Source organism: Ananas comosus, linkage group 25, assembly GCF_001540865.1.
Source record: "Ananas comosus cultivar F153 linkage group 25, ASM154086v1, whole genome shotgun sequence".
Taxonomy (NCBI): domain Eukaryota; kingdom Viridiplantae; phylum Streptophyta; class Magnoliopsida; order Poales; family Bromeliaceae; genus Ananas; species Ananas comosus.
Window position 1 is genome coordinate 2,792,432 of NC_033645.1, and position 22,465 is coordinate 2,814,896.

Genomic DNA, 22,465 nt, shown 5'->3' on the forward strand with positions numbered 1-22,465 from the left:
CGGCGAGCTGGACCGGGGCACTTATTGGGCCGGAACTTTCTTATTGGGCCTGCAAAATTGTAGGAAATGGCCCGCTACAGCAGTACAGATACTTGGGCTTGATGGGTTCTAAGGAGCTGTTTCTAGCGAACTCGACTTCGTAAGTAAACGGGTGATTCGGCCCACCCGGTTCGGTTCGGTAGAACCGGAAACGTGCTGCTTCCTTTTCCTTTCCGGTCCAGCCATTGTTCGCGGACCCGATCTCTCCTCTCCTCTCTAGATCGGAGAATTTAGGGTAGGTCGGGGCTCGCCTTCGCGTCTCTTCACCGTTTCCATCGCCATGGGCTTCCTCTCCGCCCTCGGGAGAGTTCTCTTCGCCTTCTTCTTCCTCTTCTCCGCGTGGCAAGAGTAAGTGCTCGTCCTCTTCCTCCTCTTCCTCATCCTCATCATCATCATCATCATCATCATCATCTCGTATTAGCCTCTTCATCTCGTTCGTATCTGGGATTCAAGCTAGGGTTTCGCCTCTTTCGCTGTGATTTCTCCAAATCTAGAGTTTCGTTCCTTTTAGCACCGGTAATCGTTGTTTGTTGCGCATAATCGCATCTGCTTTGGGCCGGAAACGAATGCGGTGGTTTGAATCTGATAAAAATGTAGTATGCGTGCGTTTGGATGAAGCAACAGTGATGTTGTGTTCTGATTACCTTGTAACATGAGGTGAATTGGCTATATTGTTTGCAACTATCTATCTATTTTTGACTATCCTGCATCACCATGTACTATATCCTTCAGATCTTATTATTCTATCCATACATATATGATTCAGCTTTTACATTAGGGCTAAAAACGAGTAGACCTTTTTATTTTTATAAAAGTAATCTTCGTTATTTAGATTAGTTGAGATTTAACCCGAACATGAGAGATTTGTGTGTATGATAGTGTTCTATTAAGATAGGTGCAGAACTTATTTTATGATTTTTTCTGCATATTTTATGATTAATATGCCCCGATTACATTTCAAAGGTTAGTGTCATCTGAGGTGGCCTTTCTTCAGCATACCGGTCGCAGTGTCATCACTAAAGCATAGTTAAAACAGGGTATTGAAAAATGTCATCAAATTACTAGAAGTTACTTTTCGGCTTTTCATTATCCCTTGCATTTTCTTTTTGCTTCTGCCCCAAGTAAAGAATAGGCTCACAAATTTGTAGTCAACCTTAGAGCATTTGCTTTGGTTAGCAAAGGAGTGTGGTGGAGACGAAGATAAATAATGGCGAGACTAGTAGCTTCAAGCAAACAAATAGGCAATAATATATATATTTTTTGATCATTTTACTGCAATGATATTCCATTGCTGCTTTGTTGGGGCATTTTGAAGATTTGCACCTTACGTACTGCTTAGACAATGGATGTGCTTCTTGAGAACCTTTATTTATATAGGGGTGCTCTCTATGGTGGTGATAAACTGATAATCTTAATGTAATTAAATTTCTTCAGACTGATCTGAACAAAAAGAAAGCAAATTGTGTTATCTTAGTTAAATTGACTGCTCTGCAGCATATTAAATCTAAGATCATATAGTTATGATGTTGCGGGCAGTGCCATTGATGGACAACTCACACCTGCATTGACTGTGCTCTCTAGTTAGTCACACTTATAAATTTATCACAACCATTATTTTGTAGGTTTAATGCCTTTGGAGTTGATGGAGGACCAATTGCCAAGGTTTATGGAACCAAGGTTGACTTTCTCAAAGATCGAGCAACCTCTTATCTTGGAGTAGAGGTGCCGGCAGTTGAGGTGAGAATTCTTCCACACACCGTCTTCTTTTCTCTATACTCAGATGTAACAAATATTTTACACAGCGTACATGGAGTTATCACCTGTTGTCTCTTACCAGATTAAACATGTAGTAGCTGCTGGTATAGCCTTGAAGGGAGTCGGAGGCATTCTATTTATCCTCGGCAGTTCAGTTGGTGCTTACCTCTTGGTTAGATTACATCCTTGGCTTAGTTTGCTATATCCCATCATTTTACACTTTTAATTCTTGAAACCAGTATCAATGTGTCGCAAAATGTTTTGTAACTTAAGAAATCTTTGTTATTAACAGCTGCTACATTTGGTTATCATCACTCCCGTCTTGCATGATTTTGCTAACTACAGTAATCCTGAATTTCTCCGGGTCTTCACACAGGTAATGAATCTCTTGAATTGATCAACTACTTTGGTTTTGTATACTAGTGACATGTTGGTTCCAAATGCTCGCAGGATTTGGCGCTTTTTGGAACTCTCTTGTTTTTCCTAGGGATGAAAAACTCAATCCATATAAGACAATCCAAGAGGAGGTCTCCTAAATCAAAGAAAAATTAGATGACCGGGATGGTCTATTCGTCGATTTACCCACGCTGGTTTCATTAGTTCCCTTCTTAAAGTTCCAATTTGAAATTAGTTATGCTATTTATTCCTCATCAGCCTATGAAACCTTGCTGCTTTTCTCTGTTTTTTTTTGGGGGGGGGGGNGGGGTGGGGGGGTCATATATTTTCCTGTTTTACTGAATTTTTAGGACTTCTCTATGTGGGAATAGGATATAGAACAAGCTAGGAGAGAAGTTAGAAGAGTCTATAACAAAGGAAGCTGTTGTTTTCTTGTCACATTTTAGACTCAACAAAGGAAGCTGTTGTTTTCTTGTCACATTTTATTGTGCTTGATTTTTAAGCTAGTTATCATGTTCTCAATTTTCATTCGATAAACATAATATTACTTGACTCTGTTTGGCACTTATGTAATATGGGGTTAAATGCATACAGTTCTCTGCAAATATAGTGAATTGTAAATATATCTCTATAAAGTTCAACTTTCATATGTTGTTCTTGTAAAAGTTCTACTGTTTTAGTTTGTTATTATTATAGAATTATTTATATTTTAAATAAAATGTTAATTTTGCTCTCATAAATATTTTCCTTCAAAAGTTAAACAGTATAATATAAGAGGGGCAAAAATATTAAATTATCTTGTAAATTAATCAGGGTTAAGTATTTAACGTATGATTAATTAAAGTTTTCTAACGGATTCTAACGGTAAAGACATTTGAAAATATTAAGACTTTGTAGAAATATATTTGTAATTTATTATATTTGTAGGGAGCTGTATGAAATTAACCTCCTATGTTATATGTCAATTTTTATGTAATATTAGATGCCAACTAACCTGAAAATTTAGGTAGCTTGCTCGTAAGATTGTGTCTGTATACCTAAACTTAGCGCTACACTTCCCATTTACATAACAAAAACTTTTGCAGTAAACCGAATTGATTTTTGTGTTTTATTAAATTTAAAGAAATAGAAAAGGCATAGTTCCATATATTTGGATCTCTAACTTTTGGTCGATATCGTACATCAGAGATTAAATTTTGTCATTTTTACGTTTCATGGATCCACCCAAAGAATCACTTAAAAAATCTCACAAACGGAAGATTTTGTACATCTATTATAATTTCAGAGGGTATAAAAAAGAGTGAATTAGATGCCAGGTTCGCGCAACAGTTTCCTCTCTCACGTTGACTTAGTACCAAACTAACCTACCGCGATGTGATGAGTGTGTTTGGTAGGTAAAAAGGAGTGAATTAGAAGCTGTTTCGATACTTGAGACCGTCCTCTTCTCTCCTCTCGCAGAGTGCCATCACCAGCACCACCACCACCACCACCAATGGCGATCCGCGTCCTCGATCGTATACCCGTTTCCCCTCCCCCGGGCTCAGTCCCCGCCACCACCCTCCCCCTCACCTTCTTCGACGCCTCGTGGCTCTTCACGGGCCCCGTCGAGCGCCTCTTCTTCTTCTCCTACCCCCACCCCACCCCACACTTCCTCTCCCACCACCTCCCCCCTCTCCTCTCCTCCCTCTCCCTCTCCCTCCGGAGCTTCTTCCCCCTCGCGGGCCGCGTCGACCGGCCCCTCTCCTCCGACCCCCCCGCCCTCTCCTTCTCCCCCTCCTCCCACTCCCTAACCCTAACCCTGGCCGAGTCCTCCGCCGACTTCGACCTCCTCTCCGGCGACTCCCCCCGCCACTTCGCCGAGCTCTACTCGCTCGTCCCCCAGCTCCCCCCATCCAGCGGCGACGACGACGGCGACGGCGACGGCTCGATCCCCTTGGCCGCGGTCCAGGTCACCGTGTTCCCGAGCCGCGGCATCTGCGTCGGGCTCTCCGTCCACCACGTGGCGTGCGACGATTCGAGCTCCATGCACTTCGTCCGCTCCTGGGCCGCCGCATGTCGGCTCGGCGGCGCAGAGCCCCCCGCTACCGCGCCGCCGTTCTACGATCGCGGCGTAATCGCCGATCCTAACGGCTTGTGCTCCAAGACCCTAGCGGAGATGCGGCAGTTGGCGGCCAATGGGCCGCCGCCGCCTCCTCCCGAAAAGCCCCCCCTGCTCATCGCTTCCTTCTCCCTCGGTCGAGACTGGATCGAACAGCTTAAACAGCGGGTAACGGCGAAAGCAGCTGAGAACGGCTTAGCTATCCACAGTTCAACTTTTGTTGCGGCGTGCGCATTCGCTTGGATCTGCTTGATCAAGTCTCAGAGAGGATTCGCCGACAAGAAGAGCGCCCATCTCTTGTTCTCTGTGGAGTGCAGGAGCCGCTTAAATCCCCCGATTCCAGAAGAGTACTTTGGGAATTGCTTGAGGCCTTGCTTCGTAGAGGCGAAAATGGCCGATCTTGTTGAGAAAGATGGGGTTTTGGCTGCGGCAATGGCTATTGGGAGGGCAATTAAAGGGTTGGAGAATGGGGTTTTGGAAGGAGCAGAGGGGTGGATGCAGAAGATTTTGTCCATACTGCCGGAGGGACCCATGTCGGTTGCTGGGTCACCGAGGTTTCAGGTTTATGGTACAGATTTCGGGTGGGGGAGGCCGAAGAAGGTCGATTTGCCTTCGATAGAGAAAACCCCGGGTACTGTGTCTCTTGCGGAGAGCAGCGATGAACAAGGCGGGGTTGAGATTGGGCTGGTGCTTCCCAAGGATGAGATGGATGCTTTTCAATCTTGCTTCTACGATGAGCTGAAGCTCTTTTGAAGAGAAATTGTATGGTTCTCTCCCAAAGCTATGGCATAATTTTTTCTGTTTCTTCGATCTTGTTGGGCATATCTTATCGATTGTTGAGTTTGATTGAAGAATTCTTTCTTACATTGATGTTAAAGTGCTAAATCCAATTATTTTAAGCTTGTCTCGGGTTTCAGTTAGAGTTATACTTGTTGGAGCAACTACATAAAATCATAATGGATGACATTGTATTCTAACGGATGCCATTGTATTAAAATTAACTTTGTGGATTAGTATTGTCTTAGGCAACCGGAAGGGTATACTGCATATCGTAATATTTTTTTTGACTTATACTAATCTAGGATGGTCTCCACATACTCATTGTAAGATGCTATCCCAATAGTACATTACCAGATAGTAGCATTTCCCCCCTGCATAAGTAAATTGCTAATGGCCATGCACATGTTATTCGGTCAAGGATCCAAAGTTAAGAAATGAAGTTTGCAGCTATTCTGTTGAAACATGCATCCAGTTGAAGTGCTGAGACCACTTATAGGCTGACCTTTGGGCGAAAGTATTGGTTGATAACTGCAACCTGTGAGTGCTTTAAAAGATGCGAAACAAAAGAAACTGATCATTGTTTCTTCATGAGCATGGCCCAAGGACGGGTTAAAGAGGCGGTTTCCGGGCATATGATAGTCTTGCTCCTTAGAAAGCCCGTTTGTATTTAATTATGAAATTTGTCTTCCTTTTTTTTTCCTTTTTTTTTTTTTTGCCAAATACATTGTCTTGTGGTGTTTATCATGGTTAATCCATCAACATGTTGGCGCTATTTATTTATGTATGTGTCATTCTTAAATCTTCCATATATAATGAATTGAACATGTGATATGCTTTAGTATTTTGCCTTTTTGGAACTACAAGCTGAAGGTTGTCAGCACAGACCTAGTTTCCAGCAGCCAATTTAGTAGAGCCTGAATGATGATTTTCATGAGGGCAGTAAAAAAACAGCACACGATTTCAACTACTCCTGATGATAAGGATGCAAATATTTGTTCAAAACGTGGAATCTGCTGTATTGAGTTTCAATTTATGATTACCGTCTTGCTCTTTTTTATATTTTTGAGCAAAAAGGAAACAATTTCGTTCCTTGCACAAAATCATCAGAGCACCCTGTTGTGAAACCTTTTAAATTCTTTAGAAAAACTTTTACTTGTAAGGGTTTTACTACCATGTAGACGGATTTAATCTCTTATTTTTGTTAGTTTTCATTTGTTGTCTTTCATTTCTGTCAGGTCACATTTCTCTCTGGTTTCCTGCATTATTCATCTTTGTAGCCTGTCCATGCAGTTATGCGTGACTAAACAATTTGTGCTTGTTAATGAAAATATCTCACTACCTAATTGGTTTCAGACCTTGTGTTTGAAAAGCAAATTAAATTCAATAAAAACTTTTTTATGAATAATGTGCCAATAATCTATGTGATACATTATACTGTTTTGCTATTCTGCTATACAGTAGATTGAATAAAATCCAAGTTATCTCAAAGCCCCCGATTCTTTCATTTGTACAGCAACTTACATTCAAGATTTTCTGTCAGATTTTACCGCAATTTCTGTATTCTAAACTACTTCTGACTTCATTTATTATGCAGGGTTTCTTCATATGAAACTCTGGCTCTAGATGTTGTTTTGTTCAAAAATAGCCAACATGATATCTAGCTTCGGGGGGTTATGATTCAAGCAGATTACAGAAGCGAGGAAGAGAGCTACTTCATTCTTGCTTTTAGAATCGTTGAACTTTGTATTTTGTTGCACAGAGTTGTTACGACAGACTGCCTTGAGGGGCATGATAAATCAGTATTTTCTATTACTGTTTAATGTGTTTTTTTCAAGTGTAATCCTGCTTCCCTGTTATAATTACGCAATATGGTTCTTTGTAGTTCCATAACATCTGTAGAACAGTTAAAGTTTAGAACTGTTGTGCCGCAAAGAAGGAAGCTTTGTAAATATTCATCTATCTTCATCATCTGTTTTGTTGAATTGGGCTATGAGTCACTACAAACCACAGTTTAACTTGATCACTGTTTCTTTGTATGCATTAAGAATTGTTACGAAGAACAGTTTCTTCTGAATCTACATATCGTGCCTGTTGAATAAGTGGTCCTGTGTTCTGGGAAAGAGAGTAAGTGGTCCTATCGATAACCTAACATGTAGGGAAAGACATTCCTTCAGTTTAGAGCAAAAGTAACAGCAAGCATTATACCATTTGTCGCACCATTGCCTAAGTAGCATTTAAAAAAAAGAAAAAATAATTATCCGTTTTGTTTGTTTTATTTAAAAATAAATTTAGTTAAAAATATAAATTAACTAAAATTTAAATTTAGTATTTTAAATATCAATTATTAAATTTTTTATCACTTTCGCTAGGACGGTTGATTTTGAATAGTGGCTTTGTTAGAAGTATCTATTGCATTCTACTTTTGAAAACTACTGGCTTAGTTTTGACTTTGTGCTCACCTTGCATTTATAGTGGGGGCTCATAAGTCCATTCAACTTTCCTTTTCACACATCCTTTTCGCGATAGCGAGCGCAATAAGGGGGAGGATCCATGATGAAGTTTCCAGTTGTTCTCAACATGATTTGAGATTGGCACCTATTTTTTGCCCTAATTTTCGAGCAATTTTAACTCATTTATTGCAATTTCTAAGTTGCAAATTTCTTGCAATTTTTCACTCGTGATCATGTCAGGCTTTTAATTTTTATCATCCACTACAATCTCATAGGTGTTTGTCCTGGCTTTTATTTAAAAATTAAAAGCCGCATATCCGATAGAAATAAAATTATTATTAAATATATAAAAAAATTTCACTCTAATAATAATAATAATTAAACTTAAATATTTTAAGTCTGTGGCATAAATTGTTACTAGTACGTTGGATTGTTATATGCTCCTATTAAACAAAAAGAGAAAGAAATAAACTTTAATTAACCAAGAACCCANAACATACTAAACCTGCATCTGATCATAACAATGATCTTCTTAGAAAGTAACATAACAATCTAATATTTTACATTAAAAAATAATATAAAAAATTCCCATTTACACTCAACTCCTATTTCCACATAATTAACCAGTAAAATCATCATCTTAAATTGGTAGAACAGCACTTCTGGAGCTCCGGTGACTGCCGAACGAGAAGAAGGGCCGCCGCGCTCTCCCGGAGCCACTACTGCTGCTGCTGCTGCTTTCGCCGCCGCCGCCGCCGCCGCAAATATCTGGAAAGTGTGGGTTTTTCTGCAAAATTCGCTGAAGAGCCAAGTAAAGTTGCTTGTCGCTGGAGGAGTCCATAGAGAAAGATCTCCTCATCGGCTGGATACAAAAGGTCTCATCTTTGCTCCTCACTTCGATGCACTCGTCCCCCATGCTGCCACCATTATGCGGCCTCTTCCCTCTCTTCAACCCACCCAACTCCTCTCCCTTCCTCGGCGAAGCCACCGCCGCTCCCGGGTGGCTTCGCTCACGGCTCTCGCCGCTAATCGCCACCTCTATCGCCGCCGCATCATCGCGTTGACCAGGGTCGCGGCCATTGCCGGGCTCCGTGAGCTGGGTTGCTGCTGCTGCTGCTGCTGCTGCTAACATCGGATGTAATATTGCGGTGATGGGCGATCTGCAGAGCGGGCAATTGGCGTTGGACTGGAGCCAGGTGTCGATGCAATCGATGTGGAAGAGGTGGAGGCAATTGGGCAGTAATCTGATCCTCTCCTCCTCTTGGAACTCGTTCAAACACACAGCACAGTCGTTGGTGTTGGTGTTGGTGTTGGCGGTGGAGGTGGAATCCCCTGCTTTCCGGTACCGGAAAGTGGGGAGTGATCGGATTCGGGAGCGGGAGAGGCGGGTGATTACGTCGGAGTGGCGCCAGTTGAGGCAGCATTTGATGACGAAGATGTAGTAGCTGAGGAGGAGGATGGAGGTGGTGAGGATTCCGAGGATTGAGAGGGCGAGAATGGGGAAGCTGGTTGAGGAAGAGGAATGCTGTGGTGATGATGGTGGTGGTGGTGGTGGTGGTGGTGGTGGGAGTGGGAGTTGGGATGGTTTTGGTAGATGATGGTGAATTCTCTTTGGATCCATAAAAACAGAGCAAAGATGCTTATCAAAAAGATGCTTGTTTTGAGAGGATTGAATTTATTATGTAGGTGAGGGGCTGGGCTCTGGCCCCTTTGGAGAGGGGAATAGAATTAGGTGAGACCAAGATGATTTAATTTTTGTTATTAGTGTTCTTTGATTGGTTTAGAACTTTAGAGAGAGAGAGAAAGAGAGAGAGGGAGGATAAAAAAGAGGATTTTTTTTAAGGAGGAGGAAGTGGATGGAGAGGGGGTGGTGGGGGATTGGTGGGGTTAAAAGTAAGCCAAGTTGCATGAGGGGGAGGGGGAAGTTGTGTGAACGAGGAGAAAAAAATATAGGAGAGCAAGGGAATGGGTGAGACTGGAAATTTGAGCAAAAGTGGACTCTATAATAAGCGATGGGAAAAGACTTCTTTTTCAAAATAACTCTATAAAATTTTTTAATTAAATAAATAATTTTATAAAAAAATTAGCAATTTTTTTTTCTTTTTGCCATATAAGAGAATATAAAAAAATTTTCTTAAAAACGATGAACGATTTATCGTCTTTCTAATTTTCTATAAAGACAGTACAATCTTAATAAATGCGGTGAACAATTCACCGTCTTTAAACGATGATAGAATTCAGTGAACGATTCACAGCATTTCGAAAAAAAATCCTACATGGTAAAAAAATAATCAATTTGTCAAATATAAATTAGACAGAATTATTTTATAAATTATAAAATTTAAAAAAAAAATTTTGTAAAATAGTCTAATGGCAAAAGGCATTTATGATGGCATGGAAAAGGAACAATAAATCAAGTGGGAAAGAAGAGAGGGAGAAAGTTTGGTTGGTTGGTTGGACTTCTTTGTATGAAGTGTTAGGAGAGGAGGGTGAGAAAGCTCTTTTGCTCCACACACACCCTTTTAAAAAAAAGAAAAAAGAAAAAAAAAAAATTCAAAATGCCAACAATCCTTGGTCAGCAAGATTCTTTTTCTGTCACCTATTTCTTGATGAGATGGTGAGGTGACCCAAATTCATCCCCATTACACATCTTGTGATTGGCCATTGAATAGTACCACTGTGTGATATCTTTGCCATTTTGACTAGAGAAGTAGTAATGTTGAAATGGATCTTACAAAAGATCACAAAATGATTTTCTTAGTGACCCATTAATGTAAATCATATTTTAGATAATTTTATAAGATACTCAAATGAAGTACCACGACCATACCATAATGAGAAGACACTTATGAGTGAACCTTGGGTTGGGATTTTAATTTATTATATATCTAGTGAGATTTTGCTTCTCCTATAGCTAAGCTATTCAGGTTACATTATAGGCATAGCAACAATAATTCTCTGGTCTAAATTTTGTTACCTTACTTGGTCTTGCCCTTTTTCTTTTTTTTTTCTTTTTTTTGTTTTGCCTAAAATGGTTGAAGATTCAAAACATTGTAGCAAGGATTGATAGATATGTCATCTTCTCTAGAAAAAGTCCATGCTTTAGGTGGTTTTGTGATTTGATGTTATTTTTTAAAAAACATTAATAGTCACCAAATTTGGCTGTAGCACAAAGAAACCTATCAAGTCCAATCAATGAACATTGCACGCCTCAGTTCATTGGCTTCAAATTAAGTTAATAATATATATATATATATAAATATATATTGTAAATAAAAGAAAGAGTAATACTACTCTAGGTAAGAGCTAGTACGTAGTGCTTCAGATTAAAGATTGATTTAGTATTATTTGAGTAAAGATACTTATTAATGAACAATATTAGCTTCGTTGAGAACTCTTTTGTTAGCTCTTTAATTTCACAATATATAACCTTGAGGTTATGATTTTTTTTTTTTTTTTCTGCTTTGTGTACTACAAGATACGTTATCTTCTTTGGAAGAAGTAGTATATGGGGTCACCATGCAAATAATCAAGATTTTGATAGTAAAATAAACGATATCTTCTGTTATTGTATGAAATTAAGAAAAAGGGTAGAAAATTTAATCTGAAGCCGATCAAGTCCGACGGATCTGATCATAATAGATTTTGTGTGCTATCAGTAGCAAATCGGTTCTGTTAGACTTGATCGGTTCTGTTTGATGATGGAGTTTTCGAATCGACAATCGATTTCGTTAAACTTGATCTATTGTATTGAAGTATCTACAAAATAAATTTTATAATTTGCGATATCATTTAACAACCGATCAAAATAGTTCAAAATCAACAGATGAAAATAAAAATCTTATAAAAAATGGTGATATAACATTATAATTTTTTATCAGAGATATTAATTTTACAGTAAATAGTATAAAAAATTTCTATCAAAATTTTATCTGATGAATACTTTTACACCGTTAAACTTGCAAACGATATATATCTTGTTGATTTTGAATTCTTTCAATCGGTAGATTAATGATATCGAAAAATTACAAAAAATATTTTCTGAATACTTCAAATATATTAGATCAAGTCTGACGGAATTCATAAGTCTTATTATCGAAAATGATTAAAAAGCACAAAGACCTCTGTGTTCCTAATAGCATTATATATATATATATATATAGAGAGAGTTCGACTACTATACTCTTATGAGTGCAATCGCTCTCGTACTCATAATTTATTTTTCGATGATAGAACTTCTGAATTGACAATTTATATTATTGAATATTATATGCAGTGTTTAAAACTTCTAAAAATTAAATTTTATAATTTTTCGACATTTTTTACCTTATGATTAAAATGTTACAAAATTGATAATTTTTAACGGCCGGTGTAAGATACTTGTTAGTTTAACAGTGTAAAAAAAATTAAAAAAAATTAAATTTTTAATAAAAAAATTTATTTACTATTTAGATAAAGATCAATAACTTAAAAGATTCGACCACCTATTTTTAGAATATCGTTTAGTTTTAATTGTTCGTTTTTATGTTCCAACATTATTATAAGTTTAATATATGTACAGTATGTATGTGTTTGTGTGTGGAAAAGTCTATATATCTATATAACTAATAAAAGGCGAACCCTAAACCCGCCACGCGTACCCCAAATTCCACGGAGTAAAAGGGCGAACGTGAGGAAAGATTGGAGCTCTGACTCTGAAGTCAAAAGCGTGTAAATTTATAAAATATTATTTTATTCAACTTTCTAGAGAATAATTAAATTAAAATAATTTTTCCACCTGACACATGCCCGTGTGGCCGTGTGTTATCAACCACGCGTTGACGCGTGACTTGTTCTTTTGTATGGATTTTTTTTTTTAAAAAAAAAGGAAAAACTTCAAAAAACATCTTGTAGTTTTAATTTTTTTCACTTTAACATCTTGTGGTTTAAAATGCATTAAATTAGTACTATGTGGTTTTTTCACTTTATCACTTTAGTACTCTGTGGTTTAAAGTATATCAAGTTAGTATCCTGTGGTTTTGTACTTTATGACTTTAGTACTCTGTGGTTTTAATTTTGTATCAAGTTAGTACTCTGTGGTTTTTTAAATCACAAGATACTAAAGTGATAAAGTGTGAAACCACAAGTACTAAAGTGATAAAGTGCAAAACCACAGGGTACTAATTTGATACACTTTAAACCACATAGTACTAAAGTGATAAAGTGAGAAACTACAGGATACTAACTTGATATACTTTAAATCACATGGTACTAAAATGAAAAAGCGTGAAACCACGGGAGGAATTTTTGAAGTTTTTTCAAAAAAAAATTGACCATATTAATATATTAATAGATTAAAAAATTAAAAATAATTAATTTTCTTTTAATGAAAACCATCGTATGTTTCTTCAACCACAATCATGATTATCATTTCATTAGTGTTGAATTAAAGAGCTTTCTAACGAAGGATGCAATAAAAGTTGAAGATCTTTTCTTGATTCTTACCGAATGAAATCGTAAATGAGAATTATGACTAATAAAAAAGATATTCTGAATCTGTCTCTACCTGCTAAGAAATGAAACAAGAGACGAGAAATATTTTTTCTTTTGATCCATTATAATTTGTAAAATATTCGTTGAAAATTTGCTCTCATCTCGATCCATCCTAAATAAAATAATAATTAAGAGTAAAAAATAAAAAAAAAATAAATATAATCAATCTCCAATCTATTCGATCCTTCTGAAAAAACGGGGCAAAAAGTCGAGAGCCCTTCCGCACGGGGATCCACCCCTTTCGCATCCTTATTTTTAACACTTGTGAATTTCAATTCGTATCTAATTAGACAATATAATCCCTTGAAATTATGCCAAGCGATTATGACACCTCTCTCTCTCTCTCTCTCTCTCTCTCTCTCTCTCTCAAGTATTTAATATTAAGAAAATCATTTTATATTGGAATAATAACGTTTCATAAAAAAAATATTATTTCTCACGAACGTATAAGAACAATTCTTTCAATATCATCTTAACACACAAATTAGTTTGAAAGACCAAACTCTCAGCCTGGTCTTATTCCATACTTGTGTTTTGAAAAGACTGTTCGGCGTTATTTAGAAATACGGGAAGATTATATTACGTGCAGTGCAAAACTACGATAGAAAAATTCTTTATACATTTCCGTACGTAATATTATGGTCTGCATATCGCGATGGATCGATTATGATATATTTTCTACGATTCTATCGAAAAACATAAAAATATATCTCTATATATTTTTATTTTAATTTTATCTTATCCAATAACGCCGGATAGGTCTTGATACCAAGCTAAGTCTTATTCGTGTTCAACCATCCCCAGGTCTGGTCTGGTTCAGCACACTGTTTTGTGTTGTCAAATTGTTGGACATTTCTGGCAGTCCAATTTCACATCGACATCGTACAGTGGTGCAGGATTTTTGCCAGCCCAAAATCCGGGGGGAATGGGATTAAAAGTTGATCCCTGGAGATGATGTGATTGTAGAATGGCCTCCCATTGGACCCATTCCCATATATGTAAGTTGGAGGAATCTTTACCTGTTTTTGCGTTTAGTATTTGAAGAAGAAAATAAATTCTATTAGTAGGAACACGAATAATTAATCAAATACTAATATTTTGTCCAAAAATAGATGAACAAACAAAATTGTTCGTTGGACAATTTTTCGTCTAGATATCACAATATTATCCATAATATAGATCTTATATAACTCTATACAAATCAATACAATTAAAAAAAAACTGAACCGTGCAAAAATTGCTTTTTTGTACTGACCTTCGTGCTCTGTGCAAAAATTACCACTGCGTGCATAATAGAAGGAGCGAGATAATTGTTCTAAGTTCAATTAAATTCAATGATTAGCTTGTGCAAACACCATATATGATCAGAAATTTTTGAATGGTTAAATGGACACCGTTTAGATTTAGTGGAATATATAAAATTTCAGCGCAACGCTCTCTAACGACGCCTCGTTGAGGAACCTTCAATCCGCTGCCGCGTGTTAATTTTGTACGTATTCTATAATTCGTTCAGTATCTTTTGATACTAAAATAAAAAATAAATAAAATCTTAGAAAAAATTATAATTTTTTAATAGGGGATAAAAATGACATGTAGCAACGAGTCTCCTTAACGATTTTTTTTTTTTCCTAGCAGAATTAAACACCAAAACAGCTCTTCTATTTCCGAAATCAGTAATCAAGATCTAAACAATTTTTTTTTAAAAAAAAATTTCTAAAGTTATCACAAAATAGAAAATTTGCAGAAAAATGGAGGCTACCGTTTGGTTCGGAATTAAGAAAAAACTAGTTATTCCATAGATAGGATTAAGTTTAGGGTTAAGGTGGGGTTAGAGTATTTTTGTGTTTGGTTGGGGGTTGGAGTTAGTTCAGGATAGTGAAAAATAGTGTTTGGTTGGAGTAGGTGGGATAAGAAGGATAGTGGGTTATTATGAATAGAAAATAGTATTTGATTGGAGTTTGATAGAATTAGGTGAGGTTAGATGGGATTAGCTAACCCGGGATAATTCATTTGAGGTGGAATTAGCTAACCTCATCTATTTTTTAAAATGTTTGGGAATAAAATGGAGGTTCAGAAACGCGTTGATTGCGGGAGTCTTGCTTAAAAATGTGGAGGAAAGGAAAGAAGAAAATTTGAAGATCAATTTCTTTGATTGGCTGAAAAGTGTCGCCTAAAAAGGAGAAAATTATTGTCAGCAATTGTTGGCCGAAGCAATGGAAACGAGGGGCGCGGTCCAGCTGTTTCCGTCCCGCTTTATTAGCTTTAGTTTATTCCGACACACCGTAACAAACACCCCCCCTTGTCACGCTATTTCCCCCCTTTCTGGTGAATACCTTTATCCTCGTGATGTCTCCGCCATTTTGTTTTAGTAAGTGATAATACAATACGTCGAGTAAATCGTACTGATTTGATTGAGATATTATTTTTACAGTGTGAGAAGTACATTTTTATAAAAAATTTTTTTTAAAAAAATTGAAACTACATATTTTATTTATTTTTTAAAAATAAACTCAACTAGAAATATAAAACAGTAACTTAGATCTCTGATGCAACTTTTTTTTTTTAACAACAATAGCATTAGGCAATCCTCGACACCAAATGGACGTTGAGCCTGACGACGGGCTAGTCGGAAATGGGCTTTTATTTGTCGATTTGGGCCAAATTAAGTTTTATTACTGATAATGCATCGAAACCGAGCCCGTTCCAGAACCGCATGGGCCCTTATGTATAGTTATGAGCTTCACAGCGATTTTTCATAGCCACGCGTAAAGCTCCAAGCAATTTTAGAATAAATTTTCTATTCCAAAAATAATAAACGATAGTTAGTTAAGGGCTTGACGGTTGAAATTTTGATATTGCAAATTCGAATCCTTATTGCTTTACATTTCTAACTAAGTTTATTTATACCACCACTCTGAAAGCTACTTTTTAACTATTAATTCATCCACAGCATACCGACCGTCCCTAGAACAAGTGACGAAGGGTTTGGTGGTTGGTACCCGAGATCCCAAGTTCGAATCCTAATTGCTTCATATTTCCAGCTAAGTTTATTTCTAACAAAAATAAACGAAACAGGTAGCGTGCTATCTATCTCAAAATAATAATAAAAAAAAAATCATCCACAGCATGCCATTCATTGTAGATAATGCATTACACTTTATTAAGACCTTCAATTTTTGATCATGAATGCTTCTAGCACACTCTCCCTCCTAGCTGAAGCATCATTGTAGATTTTGAGGAAATCTTTGAAGAGGAAGGATTTGTAGAGCAGAGGGTTTCGCTCGTCGATCAGTGATTGAGCTGGCTCGATCCGGCTATCCATGGCTGGCATGACGAACGTGGCGATCGAAGTCCGCGACGCAACCGAGTTTGTCACGGCTCGATGCTCGACACTCTTCAGCAATCCATTTGTAATTATCTGCGCAAATAAGGCATAACAAAAGAAGAATTTCAGAAATTTTAAGTACTAAAACAACAAACTGGAGATGTCAATGGAGGACGGATGAATACAAAGAATACAAAGATTTATCGACTTAAAGAAAAAGATTCTACCATTTTACTCGGAAATTATCAATTCTATAGTCGAAATGGACGAATTACAAGATAAAGTTTAGGAGATTAACCTCTAATTGGTGTCCGAAATTAACAACCAAAGCACTCCGAATCGACTCGACTCCAATCCAACTCCCTTTGTGCATGATCTGAAGACCAGAAACGGTCCCAGGAAGAAGCAGGGTGATGACATTTCGATCACAATGCGGCGGCAAACCAAGTGTTAAACTTGGATCCGGGCACGGCGCATAATAGTTCACATTTATAAGGACTTGACCCCCAGTGAGATCTCCATCAAAATAGTCCTCCTTGAGGCCTAGTCCTTCACAAATAAGCTTCAAGAGCTTCATAGCAACCCCTCTAGCCTCTACTATGAATTTTGCAAGAACTTCCCTGTGCATATACAAACACTATTTACACAACATCTCAACCAACTATAAATGAAAGATTTTCAGTATAGTACTTGCTATTATAAAGATTTAGAGTTTAGAAGAGGGATCTTGCCATAAAAAAAAGGATTAGACAACAATTTTCTAAATTTTCTAAATTTTCCAAAATGCCCCACCGGCTTCATTCTTTCTGACTTTCTCCTCTGCTAGATGCAAGACCAACATCACAATCTATCCAAACTTCAGATAATTTGATTGAAAATATGAAATGTGACAGGAAGAAATGGCCGTGAAGTACAAGGATGTTGTCGGGTGCAGGCGAGAACTTTCCTAGGGCTAAAGTATTGAACTTAAATTTTCAAAAAGGTTATGTAAGTTCATATTCATATAGCCGTTTGTGACCGCCTATAGTTCAGATAATCTCTGTAATTGGTACTGGAAAAAAGATAAACAAATTCTATTATTGTAAGTTGCGAAACTTGGAGAATGAAAGTCTGAACAAGATGAGCTGGTCAGTTACTTGAGATTACTCGGCTTTTCAGGCCATTCATGTATGGTCTCCTCCACAGGGTAACAAGCAAGTTTCAAGCAATCCCTCCAGTAATAAGTTCCATCTTTTCCATACATGGTGCTTGCGAAAAGCCTGTTATTTTTACTCGTATCCTCCGAATAATACGCAGCTTTATCCTCGATCGGAATCTTAAAGAACTCCTCCGCGACAGCCATCATTTCATCGAGCACTTGGTCTGCAACACCATGGTTGATAACCTGTACTAGTATCAATCAACAAAGGTATATGCCATCACTTTAATCATAAAAGAAAATATTAGGGTCTATTCAGAAAGAGGCTATAACTGAGTAACTGAGGGGGTTTCCATACAATTTAACCGACAAATAACTGATAGAAAGATCTTAGGGGCTGTTTGGTTGCGTGAATTGTTGTTAATGCGCGACGAAATCTATTATTTGGATTGATTAGTTAGAATCAAATTGCTACAATTGACACTGCAAAAGAAGATTCAACTGCAGCAAATGGAACCAGTTTCAACTACGCAGCAGTTGAAATGAATAATTTTTGCATTAAAAGTGCGATTCCGATCACCTCTTATTAAAGACTCAAAAACACGCACTCAAAAAAATAAATAAATAATCCTAAATAGTGGTAAAATTTGCCATCCCATTAATAAAAGAATAAGATTTGTATGCAATCAAGCAAAAATAAATTTACAACTGCAGCACTATTAACTACGTGAAACTAATAAATAAAACAAATGCAATTACAATTACTATGAATCTGGGAGGGGTGAGTTGAACGAAGAAGATGAAAACCCAAACCCACCTGGAAGAAGCCGAATTCTTTACCAGCCTCGACGATTTGCTCGACGATCTCACCATGGCCGTCGCCGTGGAGCTCGCCGCCGCGGAGATCGATCACGGGGAGGGAGACAGAGGAAGCGGCCTCCTTTCCCGGGCGCTTTTCCGGGGGGAATATGAAACGCTCGGGCACCGATCGGTGTTCGGGGCCATTGGAGAGGAGCATCTCCATTTGCGCAGCTCAGGTGCTTGTGGAAATGCTTAGCTGAGGGTGTGGTATTATGAAAAGTTTGGGAAAAGGGAAGGGGCCCGGTTGACCTAAGCGGAATTGGGAAGAGCAAGGATGTTTAATTACTCTCTCCGCCTGCTCCACGTGAAAGCCATTTGCAGAGTAATTGAAAACAATAAAATTATTTTTCAAGCTAAAAAAAAATAAGAAGAAAAATAATTTTATATAAGATGACAACGTTTATGCAGAGAAAAATTTCTTCCGGTGATTCGTCTTCCATCTCATCTCTGCGATGTCGTCTCAAATTGGACCACCGTCGAAACAAAATTTGTTTCTATATAATTCGTCTTGTGCGTGTAAACGCGAAAACTTACTGGAAACGAAGTTACAGATTTGTCTCAATTTTGCTGTGCAGGACTCTGCTTGATGCAGATGTGAAGTTATTTTAAAAAATTTCTACAAATATTAGGATACACTAATCAAAGTTGAAAAATGGACGGTGATAGTAATACCAGCTCTGTTAATAATAAACGCTCTCTCAGAACTTATTTAGAAACAATCATACATAAACATACACCAAACATTAGGAGAGAGAGATCAGGTAATTTTACTCATTGATAACTTAGTTACATGATATAACACAGCATTATTGTCATACTAGCCTATTGCAGAGCATATAATGGCACAAGCAAGGCTATTCTTCGATTACAACATAAGCATCTGTGTTCAATGATCTATTATTACTCTTCAATCTTGAAGTACTCCAACACGCCCTCCCGATTAGCCGCTGCGGCATTGTAGGCACTGAGAAACTCTTCGAAAGTGAAGGACTTGTATTTTGGCGGGTTATGCTCGTTGATCAGCGATTTTGCTGGAGCAATCAAGCAATCCGTCTTAGGCATGATCAGTGAAGCAATTGATAACCTTGCAACAGACGTGTTCGTCACGGCTCGGTGCTCCACACTCCTCAACACTCCGTTCGTAATTATCTGCTTCATCCAACAAACAAGAAAAGAAAAGAGTGTAAATAGCGGAATGGCTTAATTAAAAACTGACTGTGTAAACAATTTGTCGATAGCAATCAATCACCCAATCACAGTTCCAGTTGATCTGTATAGTCGACATTAGCATAAGACTCTGAAGTTATCTGTCGAAGTCCAAATTTACCTTTTCTCTTGAGTACTTCAATGAATTTTGAGGCATCTGAGTAGTTTAGCTCTTATGCGACCAGCAGTTGTTGACCAAACTGGTTGATTAAAAGGAGCATGTTGTTATTCTATTTGTTTTAATCTTTTTAAGTACGGATAGCGCTAAACTTCAGAGTGGTAGTAACTTCAAACAAAGTATCATATAGTTTTCAACTTCAAATCACTTCAACTGTCGATCACGAGCCGAAATCTTTCACTTCAGTATAAAAGAATTGAGATATTAACCTCCAACTGGTGGCCAAAATTCACAACAAAGGCATTGCGGATTGGCTCAACAGGAATCCATTTCCCTTCAAATTTGGCTTGTAGACCCCTAGCCGCAGTCCCTTGCACAAGAAGCGTAATGAGGTGTCGATCGCAATGAGGTAGCAAACCCAGCGTCAAGCTCGGGTCGGGACACGGCGGGTAGTAATTCACGTTCATTTGGGTCTGACCACCGCTGAAACCGCCGCTGAAGTAGTCCTGTTCAAGCCCCAATCCTTCTGCAATCAACCTCAACAGCTTATCAGCTAACTCTCTTACTTCCACTATGTACTTCGCGAGCACCTCCCTGAATATATATTCATATTAGTAAAGATTGAAATATATAATTACATCTGCACTACTGAAAACTTATATTTTGTTATATGCTCCTGCAAAATGCAAATTCTTATAATTATTCTCAAAACCTTTAACTTTTCCTATGTACTAAATTTGAAATAATCGTTGTTTTCTAAAAGCCTAACCATTCAGAGGATGATGTTTATAATTTATATACTCAACACTCCCTCTCACTCGGTGGGTCATAGAGCAATACCGTATTAAAATAATTTGAAACAACCATTATTTTTTTGAAAACTTAAGCTTTTAAATAACGATATTTCTGATTTATATAATCAACACTTACAATAACATCGCTTCTCATAAAAAAAAAAAAAAAAACCTTTTCTAATACAAAACCAATCACCTCAACTTTTCAAAAGATGATATAATATCAACTCGCCTTGAACCCAGATCAAACGACGCATCAGGTTAGTTCGAGGTTTATGCAGGAAAGTTTTGATAAATTTGAGAGGCCAATATGCATAAAAAAGATAATTTTGCAGGGTAACATGCATTAAAAATACATTTAAAAAAGAAAAACTTAATTTTTCGAGGATTATATTTACGACCTGAATTTGTCGGGTTTTTGAGGCCATAGATGCATGAACTCCTCTACAGGGTAGCAAACGAGCTTCAGATAATCTCTCCAGTAGCGAATCCCGTTCTGATCATAGGGGGTGCTCGACCCAAGCCTGCAAATTATGCTCGGATCGTCGGAGTAATACTTGGCTTTCTCCTCCACGGGCATGTTGAAGAGCTCCTCCGAGACGCCCACCATGTGTTCGATCAATTGCTCCGGCACGCCATGGTTCACCACCTGAAGCAAAGCAACACGCCAAAGCGTTTGAGATCGCTCCTGAGAAGGAACAGGAAACTCCAAAAGAAACCCCACCTGGAAGAAGCCGAATTGCTTGCCCGCGTCGACGATCTCCCTCACGATCTCGTCTCGGCCGTCGCCCTGAAGTCGACCTCCGCGGAGGTCGATTACGGGGAGTGCGACGGAGGAGTCGACGAGCTCTTTTGCGGGGCGCTTGTGCGCGGGGAAGATGTACTTCTCCGGCACCGTTTGGAGCGCGACGCCGCTGGAGAGGAGCTCCATTTTCTGCGGAAGTGGCGAAGTAGTAAGCGGCGGGTCTCAGAAGACGAGTTGTACCTGCGAGAGCCCCTTCACTTCATTAATTACCACTTTATTAAATCAAAAGCGCGATAATTAATAATACAACTTCCAAAATAATATTATTTAATTTCAAAATTTTAAATGTTTAATTATATCCAAATAACTTGTAATACTATCTATATAACACTCACGTAAAGAAAAGGACAATGGACAAAGGGGGAAATTGTTGTTAATTACTCGACAGATGTGATGGGTTAGTGGATTTTGTCTCCTTCCACGGGCGGAGACTGAGACAGAGAAATAATGGTTGTTAGAACTTAGAATAGCGTGTGTGATATATAAGATAATTTATTTTATTTTATAAATTTTTAATATTACATGTACTTTTCTTTTTATTTTTGATCATGCCTCTAATCAAGTTTACATGCCTATGTTTTTGGGACTAAATGTTTGGGAAAGATTTGTAGCTGGATACTAGCTTATCTGAATAAAATATTAATTTTATTACCTTCAATTTTTTTATTTTAGAAATTATTGGACATATAAATTGAATTGGATAGGATATGATTGTAATTAAAGTATTGTAGAAAGAATGAAAGCCTAGCTATAATTTACAAAGGAGTGGCATTAGATATAATGCGTATGCAAATTCAATTCTATTCAACACCAATCATTTAAAAATATATTTATTCCCACAAAATCATTTGATACGTCATAATTCGATAAACTTGACGTTTTATCTTAGACTTTTTCTCTATTTCATCGTCTCTTTCCAATCTAATTGTAAGGGACTGATGTATATGTTTTAATATTTTAAACAATACAATACATCAACCTAATAGAGATTACCAAAAACTATTCTTCCAGTAGCTATCTGAAGTGCACTATAAAATTAAAGGTTTCCTTTGTGTGTGGAGTCACTATTTGTGAAGCCACCCACCTTTTGTCTCTTTGTTTGTAAATTAATTAGCTGTCATGTTGTGACCAAATTGCCTTCATATATATGTAACAAAGCTTTTGGAAT

The 22,465-nt window shown here is 37.6% G+C and overlaps 5 protein-coding genes across 5 annotated transcripts; 2 read left to right on the forward strand and 3 right to left on the reverse strand.

Moving 5' to 3' along the window:
- On the forward strand, positions 213-2,489 carry LOC109728945. Its single transcript, XM_020259503.1, has 5 exons — positions 213-387; positions 1,662-1,776; positions 1,877-1,966; positions 2,087-2,170; positions 2,245-2,489. Exons 1-5 carry the CDS (start codon positions 320-322, stop codon positions 2,344-2,346), a joined length of 459 nt encoding a protein of 152 aa, XP_020115092.1. The 5' UTR covers positions 213-319; the 3' UTR covers positions 2,347-2,489.
- Positions 3,098-7,036, forward strand: LOC109703610 (coumaroyl-CoA:anthocyanidin 3-O-glucoside-6''-O-coumaroyltransferase 1-like). Its single transcript, XM_020224294.1, has 2 exons — positions 3,098-5,050; positions 6,663-7,036. Exon 1 carries the CDS (start codon positions 3,683-3,685, stop codon positions 5,039-5,041), a length of 1,359 nt encoding a protein of 452 aa, XP_020079883.1. The 5' UTR covers positions 3,098-3,682; the 3' UTR covers positions 5,042-5,050; positions 6,663-7,036.
- Positions 8,016-9,465, reverse strand: LOC109728949 (RING-H2 finger protein ATL1-like). The gene has a single exon (XM_020259509.1). The coding sequence runs from the start codon at positions 9,137-9,139 to the stop codon at positions 8,159-8,161; it is 981 nt and encodes a 326-aa protein (XP_020115098.1). The 5' UTR covers positions 9,140-9,465; the 3' UTR covers positions 8,016-8,158.
- Positions 16,114-18,714, reverse strand: LOC109728927 (2'-deoxymugineic-acid 2'-dioxygenase-like). The gene is made up of 4 exons (XM_020259478.1): positions 18,331-18,714; positions 17,512-17,759; positions 16,674-16,995; positions 16,114-16,468 (listed from the first exon to the last, which is right to left on the reverse strand). Exons 1-4 carry the CDS (start codon positions 18,535-18,537, stop codon positions 16,220-16,222), a joined length of 1,026 nt encoding a protein of 341 aa, XP_020115067.1. The 5' UTR covers positions 18,538-18,714; the 3' UTR covers positions 16,114-16,219.
- On the reverse strand, positions 19,118-21,536 carry LOC109728916 (2'-deoxymugineic-acid 2'-dioxygenase-like). Its single transcript, XM_020259461.1, has 4 exons — positions 21,217-21,536; positions 20,894-21,141; positions 19,968-20,292; positions 19,118-19,523 (listed from the first exon to the last, which is right to left on the reverse strand). The coding sequence occupies exons 1-4, from the start codon at positions 21,421-21,423 to the stop codon at positions 19,275-19,277; spliced, it is 1,029 nt and encodes a 342-aa protein (XP_020115050.1). The 5' UTR covers positions 21,424-21,536; the 3' UTR covers positions 19,118-19,274.